At 36.6% G+C, this 14,999-nt stretch overlaps 1 protein-coding gene across 1 annotated transcript in view; it reads right to left on the reverse strand.

Moving 5' to 3' along the window:
• Positions 1–14,999, reverse strand: part of LOC104471415 (sodium/hydrogen exchanger 9-like) — a gene marked incomplete at its 3' end in the record, with an annotated part of 80,367 nt that overhangs the window by 50,683 nt on the left and 14,685 nt on the right. The window contains exons 3-4 of the mRNA XM_010086755.1: positions 12,851–12,966; positions 5,351–5,456 (exon numbers count right to left, since the gene is read on the reverse strand). Of these exons, the coding sequence (XP_010085057.1) occupies positions 5,351–5,456; positions 12,851–12,966 (222 nt within the window). The remainder of the gene's footprint in view (positions 1–5,350; positions 5,457–12,850; positions 12,967–14,999) is intronic.

The following is a 14,999-nucleotide window of genomic DNA, read 5'->3' on the forward strand; positions in this document are numbered from 1 at the left end:
GGGGGAGAGAAAGGGGGAGGGGAAGGAAAGAAAAGGAATATTGCCTATTTATTTTAGACCATCTTATCTGGCCAGTAGAGGCACACTGAATTCCTAAAACATCGTATCTGTGATTGTCAGTGTAAATATGCATCTCACCAACAAATACTGTTCTTATCAAAAAGAGGTCATACAATAACAGGATCTGTTACACCCCCAGTTCTTACCTAGTGTAGCGTATCAGTGCTGCTCCTAGGCTGTTGTAAAGGGAGCCTTACAGCCTGACTGCGTAAAAATCTGGGCCTTCCATTACCTATTTTTTGCTAATAGGCATGAATGAACTTTGTGGTATCTATATAACCAACAGGTACTTTACAAAAGAGGCAGGATATTCATTTCAAAACTATCCAGTATTTTTTGTTTACTTTCTTCTTCATCTTCTTCTGAACCTCCAAGGTTATAATCTCTTTCTTTACACACCATTTAAGGCACTTGACTTAAAAATGGCAAGTCAAACTTCACAAGAAAACTATGCTTACAGTATTACTTTCCTCTCTGCCCAGAAATATCTATACTTCCAGGAGTTCTAGGGCAATTAGCATTTTGACACGGGAGGTCTTCATTTCATACGTCAGCTAGTTTCTGTGTTCTCTGGCTTCACTGCCATGTGATCCTCAACCGTGCTTTTATCTCCAGGATTTCCACTTCATTCATGTATCAAACTCTTCTTGATTGCACATAACAGAGCTAGTAAATCCATTCTTTGCCACATGTCACACATGTCACAATGTCATGTGTCCTGTGTCCCCTGGCTGCCACTCGCTTGTTTAGATTAATTGTGAAAGTCAATGTCAGATGCTGATGTCCCTGCTGCCCATGTGACTTCCACATTATTACCTCTTCTAGGAAAGCGGATGAAACTCCCACTGAGCAATGGTACAGAGCCAGCGGAGAAATGGAGTCCTGTCTTTCGCATAACGATGATACAAACACTTCTGCCACTGACTACAATGGAAGCATCTCTCATGTAATGTTCTCTTGGATAATTTGTTAGCAGGGAACACGTATCAGTATTCATTACTGCTTTCCACATCCTGCACTTGCTGAGCACTCAGCATGAGAAAGATTAAATAGCTCTGCTAAATATACTGTCTCAATGTTAATGACCTGTTCAGCTACTTTTTCAGTCACATCTCAAGGTATTCAATGCTTTTTCTACAACTTCTTCCACATTTTCTTCATCAAATTTCTCTGCAAATGTACAAAACGATGCCAAGTCCAAACCTACAGCATGTGCACTCAAAACATACGTGGATGTTTTCTTCTACAAGTGATATGTGGTACAACGAACAACAAAAAAGGACTGAAAGTTAAATAAGAGGTTATTCTTCATTATTTTCTCAAAGATAAATTATTAATTTTCAACCATATTCTACAGTCTTCATTACACACAACTCCAACTGAAGTTACTGGGATGTTTCTCAATTTTGATCTTTAGTATGTCATCCACAGCTAATAAGTGCCTAAGTACACAGTCCATTGTATTTGTCTGTAAAGTATCATCTACAAATCTAAGCAATGATAAACGCTCCTGGTTCTGACATCTAGGAATGAAATAGATCACCCTGAATGCTGCATCCTATAGCATGAATGACTACGCATATCCGAAGCTGAACAAACTGCTGCTTTATGATGTTTGGGGAATTGGATGGCAGAAGGTTAAATTTAGAGCTAAATATGATGGAACATTTGTAAGCTAAATTTTGTTGTTAATATTTTTGCAAAAAAATCTGAATAAGTTGAAAACCCAGGAGTTAGATGATGCAAACAGTGGTAAAAACACTATCATCTGGAATCCTTTATGAAAATATTCACTGCAATCCCCAAGAAAGCAAAATAAGTCATTCTATGCAGTATACATTATGTCAAAAAGATAAAAAAGAAATCTTAAATGATCCTTCTTTCATTCTGGAAGCTGCAGAATAAACTCAGGTAAACTTATTGGTTGTGAAATACAATGTATCTGAAGAACTGAGAATAATTTCTTAAGAATTGTAATAAAAACATGATTGGAAAGATCTTTTCATAAAAGGTTGCTATAATCAGTTGTTTAAAATTAAATTCCAAATAATGAAACAATCTCTAATCATAAAGACTATAAGAAGATTTAAACACACCCAAAAGAAGCTCAAATATCTTATTTTTCCTACATATGTTTTATTTGTTTTAATTTTAGCATATATAAAATACTTTAACAGATAGCTTATGCTGTAAACAGACATAGAAAGTGGACATGGGTGCCGAGTCAATTTCCTGGAAAACAAAGTACTAGGAAATATTTGTGGCATAATTAGTCATATAGTTTTTTTCTGGATAAAAGCAGACATGTTTAGTCATCTAATAAGTATTCCCTTGTAGGGCTCTGTTATAATTTTCCTTAGTATCTTAAATCCTTGATAAAAAACAGGCTCAAATATTACTACTCATTTTGAATATTTAAATCCTTGTTTTCTTCCAAAATGTTTCTTTTCTGTGAGAATTTTCACAGGCTTTTTATTTAGAGGAGACTTTTGTCCTAACAATGAAAAGTTATAAGAAACTCTGCAAGGTATTTATATAGGAGAAAATCCTTGTTCCATCTACAGTACCCTTGCTTACGAGGCCCTTGTGTGTGTGAGCTCTCCCAGATGCACACCAGCCCGTCAGCCTTTCTGCAGCCACTGCTGCCAGTTTGATTCACAGTGATCCCTCCTGCACAGATTACCTCAAAATAGCAATCTTGCAATTATCACAAACACCCAGGTGTTTAGTATGGCAAGGTGGCCTGTAGGAGAGCCGCTCATTTGGCCTGGAGAACTCGTGCTCGGTCAGTGTTTTCTGGGGGCAACTGGCCACTGTTGCAGCAACACACCACTAATGTGACTTACTAAATCCATATGAGAAATGTAGGGGAAGCTGGCCCTGCTGCTGCCCTTCTTACACTAAGCGATAAACAGCATAGGAAAATAGAAGTTAGAGGGAGAAGCCAAAGGCAAAGAGAGATCTCCATACGAAGCCTTGTTGGCAGACAGCCACCCCACCTTCTCCATGCCAAACTGCCGCAGCCCGCCCCAAGGGCCATCCCGCTCTCCTCTTCCTCGCTGCCCTGCAGTGAGGCACTCCTGCAGACATTAACTTGGGTATTCTGTTACTTGATGAAAGACATCATGTGTTCTCTTATTCTCTGTTTGCCATTACGTAGTGTACAAAATGGCTTATTATTGCTTTTCCAGATTTGTAAACATTATTCTCACACCTTTTTAAATAGTCCCCTATTAGTGTAATTACGAACATGTTGTGTTTGTACCATCCTGAAAAGTGCTATGTGTTACAGGGAAAAAAACCTAGCTGTTCTTTTGCAGTGACAAAAAATTAATATTGTTCATTTAAATTCGTTTTGGTTTAGCGGGGTGTTAATGCACTGAAGCTGACATTATTAACAGCGTATCTTTACTTCAAAGGCTACGGGAAGGAAGATCGTGTTAGGTTGCAGAAACATTGTATTTGTGCAGAAGCTGATTATTTAAGCCAGAAATTAATGACATGCGAAACTGGTGATGCCATATATTCTCTTCAGTCTCTATAAATGACTAAATATATTACAGAAATGAAAGTATCAGTCACACTGAATATATAGAAAAATACACTACTTTTACAGTGACAAGAGATCCTATAGTAAAAAAGAGTTGTAATCTCCCATGTACAGCATAGAAAACACGAGAAGGAGATAGCCAACATTTGCATCAGGCGTCCTTCCTACAGATTTCTGTATCCACGTGCAGGCTGAGGGTCATGCCCTAGACTGGAGTGCTGGGTAGGGTAGAGGTTAGAAACTCAGGAATTGTGTACTGTCTGATGGGACTTTTCTTCCTAGCTTTGCTTCGCAGTTGAGTTGCACCTTTGAAGAGATTCATGTGCTCTGACATCACAATGACTGAAAACTACAGACACTTAAAATATTCTGGGTCTCCTTGAGTTGCTTGTAGTCTGACTTTTCCATGGTCTATAGGAACCTGGCACTAACAGCTGAGGAGTCCGAAAGAGCTGGGCTGTCATTAAACAAAGCCAAGTGAGAGAGAAAAAAAAATCTCAGAATTTTGTCACCTACATGCTCATTTCCAATTCTAATGGCTGCTTTAACGCTTTTCTACCTTTTCTCTCTATGGAGGTTTCTATTCTTTGCTTGGTTTTCCTTTGGTGCATTTTATTTTCTGATGTACTAGGTGCTCTCCTAAGTGACATTTTCCAACCACAGTCACTGAATGTGACAGCTGTGCTGTATCTAATCATGAAATGCTGTGCTCAGACACCTGACAGCATTTGAAAATATTACTCTTGCTCTGAAAACAATGTGAGGAGTTTAGTGTAGTTGAATGTAACTAGACTGATAATTGGAGAACAATAAATTGAAAAGGAATACTATTTTTTTTTGTATTGTGAGACAACTTTGTTTGGTTGGTTTTTTAGTTTTTTTTTGCAAATCAGCTATTAAAAGTTTCTCCATGGGGTTTCAGACAAAATATAAAGCTCATTTTTTAATGAATGTAAACTCTGTAAAAGTCTATTTTTCTGAAGGATAGGATAAATCCTAGCTCAAGGAACTGTATTTTAAGGAGAAAGGTGGCACTGAATTGAGGCTTACTGTGGAGCATCTTCAAGCATCCCAGAAAACTGAATTTGATTTTGTAGAGTTCTGTTACTTTTAAGATTATCTGAGAGGATTATTTGTATTTCTAGCAAAGCTCCAGGAATATATATTACATGTAGAGTGGAGTTAATTTGAGATCCTGTTAATCATGTACTTAGCATCCATGTTTTTAGGACAGCACATACTTGTGTGATTTTAGCCCATCATTTGTGATCTGCTTGAAGATTCCTGAGAATAAAAAAGCTATATATAAATTTAAGACATTATCGTCTGAAGCTCTCTCAGATTTAACAGGCAGAAGTAGATAAACCGAGCTATTGTGTACCATTTTATGGTTTCAGTCTTGGAAAAGAATAGAGTGCAAAAAATAAAGAGTCTGTCTTCAATTTCATAGTTGCCATATGTCCTAGGTGCTCATTCAGCATTACATTTTCAAGATATCTTGTTTAGATGAGAAAAAAAAATCATTTTAAATTAAATTTACACATTTTACAGAATATACTGCTTTCTAGGTTGAAGAAAATTAACTAAAATTGTATTCTAGATTCACAGTTGCCATTAGCAATATTGGAATTCTGGTGTTTAAACAAACCAAGAGCAACTCCAGCAACATCTCTCTGAAATTTTCAAATGTTATATCTGTACTTGCACAACTATATCAGTGACAATTACGTCAGTACTTACTATGTCAGCACGATAGCCACAGCATCATTTAGGACACTCTCTCCAAACAGGAGTGTGTACAAATCTGTATCCACATGCAGCTCATGGAAAATAGCAAGGACTGTCACTGTATGGAGACAAAGCAAAGTGAGTTTGTTATTTTCATATTCCTCTGGCAGTTTAAGAAATAAAGCAATCTTAAAAAATGGGTTTTCAGAAGTCCAGCCCTATTTATTACTTAAGTGCATAATAAAAAGTTTAAAAGGATCAGCTGAAGTATGTAAGATCCTTAAATCCAGCAAGTCTATGAGTTTTGGTGCTCCAGCTGTGTTAGGAAGAAAATTTCCCTCTCACACAGAGAATTGTGCATAAATTAAAACGTCACAGCATATTTTACTGTGCATAAAGGACTGTGATCTTGTAACCAGGGAGAAATAAGGGTGTTGAAAAAACTTGGGTTTTGCCATAGACTATGTGTGTGGTGAGAGTAGTGGTTTATGTATTTTAAAGATATAATAATGCTTATCTATCTGTTACGCATGTTCACTGAGGAACGTACATACTAACCTTATAGCCTGTTCCACCAGCAGCATAACCACTTTCACCTCGAGTGTAGCATGTCTGTAGCCATGAAGCCCTCTCATCCAGATCAGGATGTCTGATACGTGTAATCCATTCTAAGGTTCCTTCAATATAACATTAATTTAAGTCCCTTCCTTCTCCCCGAGTTGTATGCTATATTTGATTTTTAGCTTACTAGTGCAATAGAAAAAATAGTGTGTGTTGAATTTAAATTGGATAAATAATTTTGACACACATCTTCAAGGACATTTAGACACTTGGCTCATATTCAGGTAATTAGGTCCTATAGATATTACAGATGCCTTAGTTGTTTTATGCCTCAGTTTCCTTACCTGTACCGAGCACTTCATAATCTCCAAATGAAGAAGGCTCTCTGTGTTCTGTGTTGATACTATTATTCTCTCTTTGTATGGATGAAGCAGAGCTTTCTCTTTTCAAACAGAATTTAATGTAAGGGTTGCCAATTCTTTGTATGGTTAAAAATTACATGGCAACTCGCTGCTTCACTGGTGCTCATTCTAGTACATAATTGTACAATTGACTCAATTCTCATAGCCCAGGAACGCCAAAGATTAGGAGTGCCTCTGGGATGCCAGGTCAACATCTGACATTTCAGAAACAAAAATTATATACTTTTACATTGAGATGACTGCTGATAATTCTCACAAAAACATGAACAGGTGATCATGCTTTGTCTTAAATAACATTTCTTGGAACTTTCAAATAATTACTGATAAGATTTTCTAAATGGAACTTAACTATCTGGTTAATCTAAAAATCAGTTTATAAACCCAAACCAGATTCTCTGTTCTCCTGTGAGATTTTATGTCAAAGTGATCTCTGTTGATGTGTTATCTTTGAAGGACTTGGGAAGTGTTATTCTACAAAAGACAATTCAGAAAATGTGTGTAGCTGAACATTTGCTGGTATAGCTATATTTAAATTAGCTAGTTATATTTAACCATTCTGGTAACCTCGCCCATCTACTCCCAGTGAAGTTATATTATAAACTAGGAAAAGAGTTCCTTCCCTAGAACAGCTCAAAGGTGTAGGAAGTTTATTGGCAAAATATGTTCTCTTGGTTCACCAGTATCTATATTCAGGTTTTTTCTCGGTTAGCAATGCTGCCTTAATGTGTTAAATGTGGACCCAATTTAGTCTCCTGTTCTTTGATGTCAATGGCATAACAGCAGACTTGTTTTCTAGAACTGTTTGCCACTTCCAGCTCTTGCTTATTAGCTAATTAGTTTGGGCTCACATTAAGAGTCCCTGCGATAATGATAGAAGGAAAAGAAAATGGTAATCAAAGTCCAATGTGTTGTTGGTTTGTATGTGTAGCAGACCAAGCCAATTAGACAGATGCCTACACGTTCCTCTCCTGCCTCCAAAGGAAACAGTTTTCTCTTCTTTTCTCTCCCAACTCTACCCTAAAAATCTGATTTATAATCTTTTCAAATGAAACCAAGATAATAAAGCAAGCAGCACAGTAATACATCAACAGTGTCTTCTGGGAGAGACTCCCCAGTTCACCCAGTTACCAGAAAACATCTTCCATTTCAAATATTTCTCCCATTCCCAATGGAGGTTATTGGATCTTCTTTACAGCCATTGCCTGTCCCTGACTGAAGAATTCTGGTCTCTGCTCTATGTTTGTCTGGCCCAGGACACAGCAAGCTTCAGCCATACCAGTTGTGACAGGTATTTATCTGATCTGTTTTTAAAGAACTGAAGTGATGCTGGTTCCACAAATCCCGAGGGAGACTAACCTGCGCTTCAGGATTCATACAATTTATAAATGCAATTGTTCCTGAATGTCTAACCTGAATCTCCCCTCCTGCTCTTCGAGTCTGTAATTTCCGTTCCTAGCCTAATGAGACATGAATAATTTGTCATGTTTATTCCCTTTTTCTTTCCAGCAACATTTTGCCTATTCAAAGACTAATTTCAGACATCTCCTCCCTAAACTGACGCTTCTTTCCATCTCCTCCTTTCAGTAATGGTTTCTAGCCCTCTAATCACTTCCAATCAGTCCATATCTTTCTTGAAATACAGTGCCCATGATCCAAGTAATGTAGTTGACTCTTGCTGTCAAGAAATAGAGTGAAAATATTCTGTAGTACATGTTAATAAATCCTGTTTTCCTTTTTTTTGCTATGTATTGGTACTGATGACTCATTTTCAGGTTGTAAGTTGAAATCCTTTTCAGCAGTGAATGCTCATTTCTTATCTTCTATCCATGAAGTTGATTATTTCTAAGTATAGCATTTATCCTTGTTGATTTTGAATCACTGGAGGAATCATATTGAGTTCTAATCGTGTCCTTCAAAGTATTTGCAATCTCCACTCAGCATAGAATTATACATTAAAGAAGCATCCTCTATTGCATTAGCCGACTCATTAACGAAAATATTAAGTAGTATCTGCATAAGAACAGAGTACTGTGTAATCTTTAGCACATCCACCCCGTTTAAGAGTTCAACAGAACGTTTTCACCTTGTTTTGCCAACCACTGTCTAGTCATTTCCTCAGGATCACATGTGCCCTCATTGACTGTGAGCCTCTATGGATGTAGTTCAGAACGGGCATATTAAAAGGGACGCGATACTCTGCTTTTGAAGAAAGTTAATTTATGTATTGATGTATGTAGAAACAAATTGGCTTGTTATTAATTCCTGTAAAAAGTATGTATAACTTAAATATCAGCAAACTACAACAACCCCTAAGCTAACTGTATCCAATATTTCTTTGCTGTTGCATTTGAAAAGAATAAAGAAGCTCAGAAAATAAATTAGACCATTATATAAAGTACTGGTATTATTGTACCTCAGTCCTCTGACTAGAATTATTAATATCTTTTATAGCTCATGGACCTAATTCTTGAAGAAAGGCAGTATCTAATGGGAAGAAAATAAGATGAGAGAAATCTCACTTATATTTCCTATCTGTTTTTCTCTAAAAATAACAAGTCCATTTTTAATTTTAGTCTCCTTTCTCTACTAATCAGTCATGCCACTCACAGATTAGTTCAGTGGTGAATAAGAAGAAAGCATAAAAATATTTTAATTAAAAACACATTTATAAACAGTCTTATATAACCAGTGTATAAAATGTATTACCTTGCTGTATTTAGAAATTATGCTTCTTAATGCAAAATCTGATTTTATGAGAAACTGCTCTTTCTGATAAATACCCCATTTTATCAATAACAACAGCAGCACAACTCCCATTTCGAGTTCAGCTGTAACCATAGTAACTTCAAATAGAGAAGAGCCCTGTGATTATCAATATGACCAACGGCATGGGAGTTCACAGAGCTCAGAAACAGCTGTGCTTCAGCAAACCTTGTGAAGGTAAATCTGTTCTCTGTGCCTGAAATGTCAAAAGTTAAAAAAAAAGAGAAGTGCTAAAGATACATGAAATATCTTGGATTGGAAGGTCATTGCACAAAATGTGTTAATAACAACAGCTCAGACAAACTGCCAAACTTGTGCTTTCCAGTTATTTTTCGGTGGCTAAGGCAGGGGTCAAATCTTCTCATGCATTTGTTCTGCCATTCGCCTTATTCCATTACAAACACTGGTACCCTGGAGCAGCCTACTCCTGGGGCTTATTGCTGTGTCTGCCCTTCCACCACAGGGGACAGTTGTTGTCCGAATATCCTTGCCCATGCTCACCCATAGGGCAGCTTTATTCTGCAGGTCTCTGATGCTCAGGGACTGAGAGCTGGGGGCTGCATTCCCCACACCGGCACCTCTTCTGCAGTCTCTTTGCTGCTCTCGGTGAGTGATGCATGTGCAGAACATAGGGAGGAACTGCTCCATCCCCTTTGAAGGGATCACACCAAAAAACTTCCAGAGTCAGGTTATATTAGAAATTAAAACACAATAAATACCAACACAAGGGAAACCCTTTCAACATTGACACAGTGAAATCTGGGCTGGTTTATGCAGATGAAAAATCAAGAAGAGATGATTTCCCCAACTGCATGATAAATGGTATCTACTGATCAGAATAAAGAAAAATATAAATACTGGTCTGATGTTTTAAATCAAAGACTAATGAAGGGAGAATTTGGGAATTTTGAAATTCTGTTTCTTAAAAATTAAACCTCTCACTTGAAGTCTTGAAATGAGAAACTTTATGCTGAAAATGATAAATAATTAGAAGGAGATATTTCCCATAAAATGAATGATTCACTTGAAGATAACCTTGCTTTGTCCCTAAAGTTTCTACCTTTTTTTTCTTCTAAAGCTGTGAGTTTTTTTGAGGCACCCCTGAGTACCACAGACGTTTAGGGATCCCAGTCTATAATGCAAAACACAGATGCAAGTATATCAAGTCATAAATTAATTTCTTAATAATAGTCCAAGTGCTAGTTTTCTATATAAGGGAACCCAATAGCATATAGGAGCAATTCTTCTGAACTAATTTTATGCAAAAATTTCTGTATTAAAGATCTTAAAATACCCTTCAAAACTAAGACCTACAGAGTGCTATGACATTAGTTCCTTCTTCCTAACAGTATTAGCAACTTTTAGCTGGCATACATTTGTTTACTGCCCTGGTAGTAAAACTGTTCATTTAACAAGTAAACATCTACCAGTCTTCTTTATGAATAAGGAACGCAATCAAACAACTTCTGACAAATCAACAGACGAGTTTTTAACATCTTTTGAGACTTAATTGCTTTCCATGGTCAAGGGAAATTAAATGTCTCTTGGAAATGAGCTTCTAATCCTACACAGTGAAGAATTAAATGAAAAATCAGGCAGCAAATCTGACAAGAATTTATTATTTCATCTTAGGACAGTAATTTATTTTTCTATCCTACTTCTATGATGCTAACAACATTTTACCAGAGGTTTGGTTTTTTTTTAAAGGTAGATATCACATATAAAATCATTAAATTCACTATTTTATGCCCTAGCATGTATCAGTTCTCCAGGTGACCATATTTTAACTGATTTTGGAATTCCAATGAGCTCTTTACATGGCTTGAGATTATAATTCATTAGCAAATTCTACAACAAAATTAAATATTTTCAGCAATGTCTACCTTTAAACTAAGCAAAAATTTCATTCAAAATTTTCTAAGTCTTTGAGGGACTGAAATTTACAGATAAGATTAGTAATAACGTAACATCCCAGAATATTGTGAATAAGTAACAAATGGAGCAAGACTGAACATTAAAAAACCTGCTAGACATACACAGACTCTATATAAGCAGAAAAGCGATTACAAACAGTTTTAATCAATGATAGTTTGTTACACTAAAAGTAGTTTTCTCAACTGCAGTGTTAGCTTTTTAAGCCTATTTAAAAATCTGGGAAAAGTAATCCTTGTCACTTCCTATTCCTTCCAGTGAAAGAGGAGCTTCTCTTTTCTTTCTCATGATTGTTCTAGATTAATCAGTGATGATTTAATATTATTATAATAAAAATCAGTGTGTTTGTCTTATAGATTTCTCCTCATAAGTCAACACTTATGTGAAAGTAAATAGTATTGGACTGGAAAATGGGAAAAGAAACTAAGCCAACTGCAAAACTCTATTCATAGCACAATCAAGAAATGTACTTGAAAGCTGTAAGCAACCTTTTATTCCATACACAATTTCCCTGGGTTTTATTTGTGCTTTCAGTTTCTGTGTTTTTCTCTTGCTCTGAGGACAGGCTCCAATCATGTGCTGAATCTTATCAAAGTAGTTGGGGGATTTTATAACTGGCAGCATATTGGATGCTTGGATTAATTTGAGAATAACAATTTGATGCAGCTTTTAGAGCAATCTTGCAACAACTGGTTTGGTGGAAATAAATTGTTTCACACCATATTTTTAAGCCATGAGAATGATAAATCACAAGCTTAAAGTCTTTTGTTAAATATTGTGGGTTTGATTAAAGGACGGAAAAAAATTGTAGAACAATCTCCTTTTTGTTGTTTCTTTTAATAGCCATGAGTTTGAAAGATTTATTCATAAGTTTCTCAGAGAAGCTTCTCAAGGGTAGCTAACACTAATGCAGCATGTCATGTGCATCATAAAATGTTTTCTGTTCCACTTCCTGTAACAGCTCAACCAAAAATTTTGCAAAAATCCAATGTACCCTTGCAGACTTTGTCTCTTTGTAGATAACATACCAAAAAATCCTGTTTTCACCTCCTCCTTCACTATTGTCCCACAGATGCAAAAAAGCAATACTTTCCTTTTAATGTTAGAATACTCTTATTAACATTTTCAAAGTAACAAAACCTGGACAAATTTATGAAACCTGGGCTGACTTTGAGGTTAGCCCTGTTTTGAGCAGGAGGTGGGATGAGAAGACCTCTGATGTCCCTTCAAATCCAAATGATTCTGTAATTCTGTGATTCCAAAATTCACTAAGCCTGTTTCCCAGACTTGGCTATTTACTGTAACTTTGGGCTTTAAATCTCACATCTGTAAATTCAGGTCAACCTGTTGGTGTCTATCTTTTTAGAGCTGTATTTATCATGAAGCACTGCATTCAAATTGTAAACTGATACCTTATGAAGAGTGTTTCTGTGGCTAAATCTGAAAGCTAGGTTCCCCATATCTTTAAACTGGGTTAGATCACACATGAGTGCAACGTCTAAATTATTAATGATGAAGCTCCAGCGTTACAGCAGTTCTCATATCAGCAATGAACAGGCAGGTGTCCTGAAGACTGGAGAACATTTTTCCAATCTCCCCAGCAGCTTCATTTATAAAGTTTGTGAGCTAAACCTACGTAAACCAGTTACTAAAACAAACACAAGGGATCTCTGGAGCCAATTTGGCTTACGATTATCAGAATAGCAGACATTTAACAGCTATGTGAATAAAAAATCAAGAACAGAGACTTTGAACATTTCTATGGTACATGCAGTTGTTATATTCTTATTTACTCTTCTGACTTTTGAAAATGTAATTTATTTTAAACAGTTACCTGGATCTGTGGCAGACATTAGCGATCCAAAAAATAAACAGTCAGTGAAGTGGAATTCCCATCCTTTTAACTGGCCGGTGTGTACCATGGCCTTCACAAAACCATACATTATCAACCTGTCAGGGGAAAGATAAGACAGGCATTCAGACAGAGCATATAACACTTATGGTTAATTTACAGTATTAACCAGGTTCTTATTCTCTTTAGCTTCTTTTAAATAGACTTTATCATATCAATACTGAGCATAAACTGCTGTCATATAAAAATTCTATTCCCTATTCAACTGTTCAAGTATTGTATCGAAATGTCACAGACAATTCCAAAGCAAAGACTTTTCTGAATAATTGTCATCTGTCAGTAGCAGAGGACAATGCTTTTAGCTGTTTATTTTTCAAAAAGAAAGATAAGCTTAAGAAGGCATTATTAAGACTAATTTGTCTAATGTAGAACATTTAAACAAAGGCAATTCTACTATCAGCTATGTGGCTTGCTCTAATATTTCTAAATTAATTGTTTTATTCTATCAGCTTTTAAATGTTAGCTGTATTCAAAGTTCCAGATAAGGTCTCCAAATTAGATGGATATTTAACAACTCACAAGGACAGTGAAGCAACAAAGTCACACTTCAAAACGCACTGCTAAATCCTCACCTAGTTTCACGGGAAATGTTATCATTGGTTTACATAACTAGGTAATGCTATCTGAGATGTGTATTCTAACAAGAATCTTGAAATATCTTGAAAAAGGGAAGGAACTCGCTGTTAGAACCTGTAGTAGATTTTTAAATTTTTGTACATTTCCAGTTTAGTTAATACAATACCCCATTGCATTCAGTACCTTTTCCATAAACACAACACATAAATTGACAACTGTGCTCTTCTAGCTGCAGACTTTAAAAAAATAATTTAAACATTTAAAGTAGGTGTGTTCACATACTTTGCTACATTTTGCCCTCAGCTATACTCCTGAGATGTTTCTGAAGTCACAGAGGTTGAGCAGATCTGAGGGGCAGATAAAGTGCTACTGAACAAACAGCCTGAGAGTTAATTACAAGTTGTTTTCAGACACTTTGCCAAGCTGTAGATTTTCTGATGTATAGTTAACACTACATTAAGAGGGAAGAAGATAGGACACCACAGAATTCCCCAATGGTCCTAAGTATTTGTGCATTTACATGAGCTGCCTAGCAAAGCCAATTGTTCTAAAACAATTTATCCAGCTGTGGGTCTCCTTGACTGATGAGCTCACTGTCCCTCCACTCCCAAAGAACAGTGATTCAAGACCCTGCAGTGAAGTTAGTCTTTTTATCCCCAGCACAAATATGTTTGCTTTAAGGAGTGAGTTCTTCAAAAACTGACTGTGGTGCTGCTATCCTGATTTGCAATTGTCTCAAAAGTCAACGGTAAGGGAAGTGAGCAAATGGATGTCTTTTAGACATAATTGCCCAAACTTCCTTGCCATTTTGACCAGAGACACTCTTCTGAGTCAGTTAAAAATATTTTAAAATAGCCAAGACTTAATTTTATTTGCTATCTGGTAAATTTAGTCATTATAATTCTTTAAATACCCAGTGTAGACATCATCCTGGTCTTTAGCGTTGTTTGTTATACATTACTAAATATTTTCAGTATGTCTCTGCTTATCTGTATCTGTACAAAGTTGGACAAAACTGGATTCAGCAGTCTTTCATTGACATAGGAGCTGCAAGTCTGCCATAAAGTTTAGTACAGTGGAAGACATACAGAACCTGGTCTTAGTTCACATACCATTCAGTTCTTGGCTGCACTGAAAAGGGAAATCAAACTGAAATGTAAGAAGGATGTTGAGCTGTTGGAGCAAGTCCAGAGGAAGGGCCACAAAGATGGTCAGAGGGCTGGAACACCTCCTGTTATGAGGACAGGCTGAGAGAGTTGGGGTTGTTCAGCCTGGAGAAGAGAAGGCTCCAGGGAGACCTTAGAGCACCTTCCAGTTCTCAAAGGGGGCTACAGGAGAGATGGGGAGGGACTTTTTAAAAGGGCATATAGCGACAGGATGAGGGGTAATGGATTTAAACTGGAGGATGGCAGATTTAGATTAGGTATACAGAATAAATTTTTCACTGTGAGGGTGGTGAGACACTGGAACAAGTTGCCCAGAGAAGCTGCGGATG

Source organism: Pterocles gutturalis, unplaced genomic scaffold, assembly GCF_000699245.1.
Source record: "Pterocles gutturalis isolate BGI_N339 unplaced genomic scaffold, ASM69924v1 scaffold10776, whole genome shotgun sequence".
Classification (NCBI taxonomy): Eukaryota; Metazoa; Chordata; class Aves; order Pterocliformes; family Pteroclidae; genus Pterocles; species Pterocles gutturalis.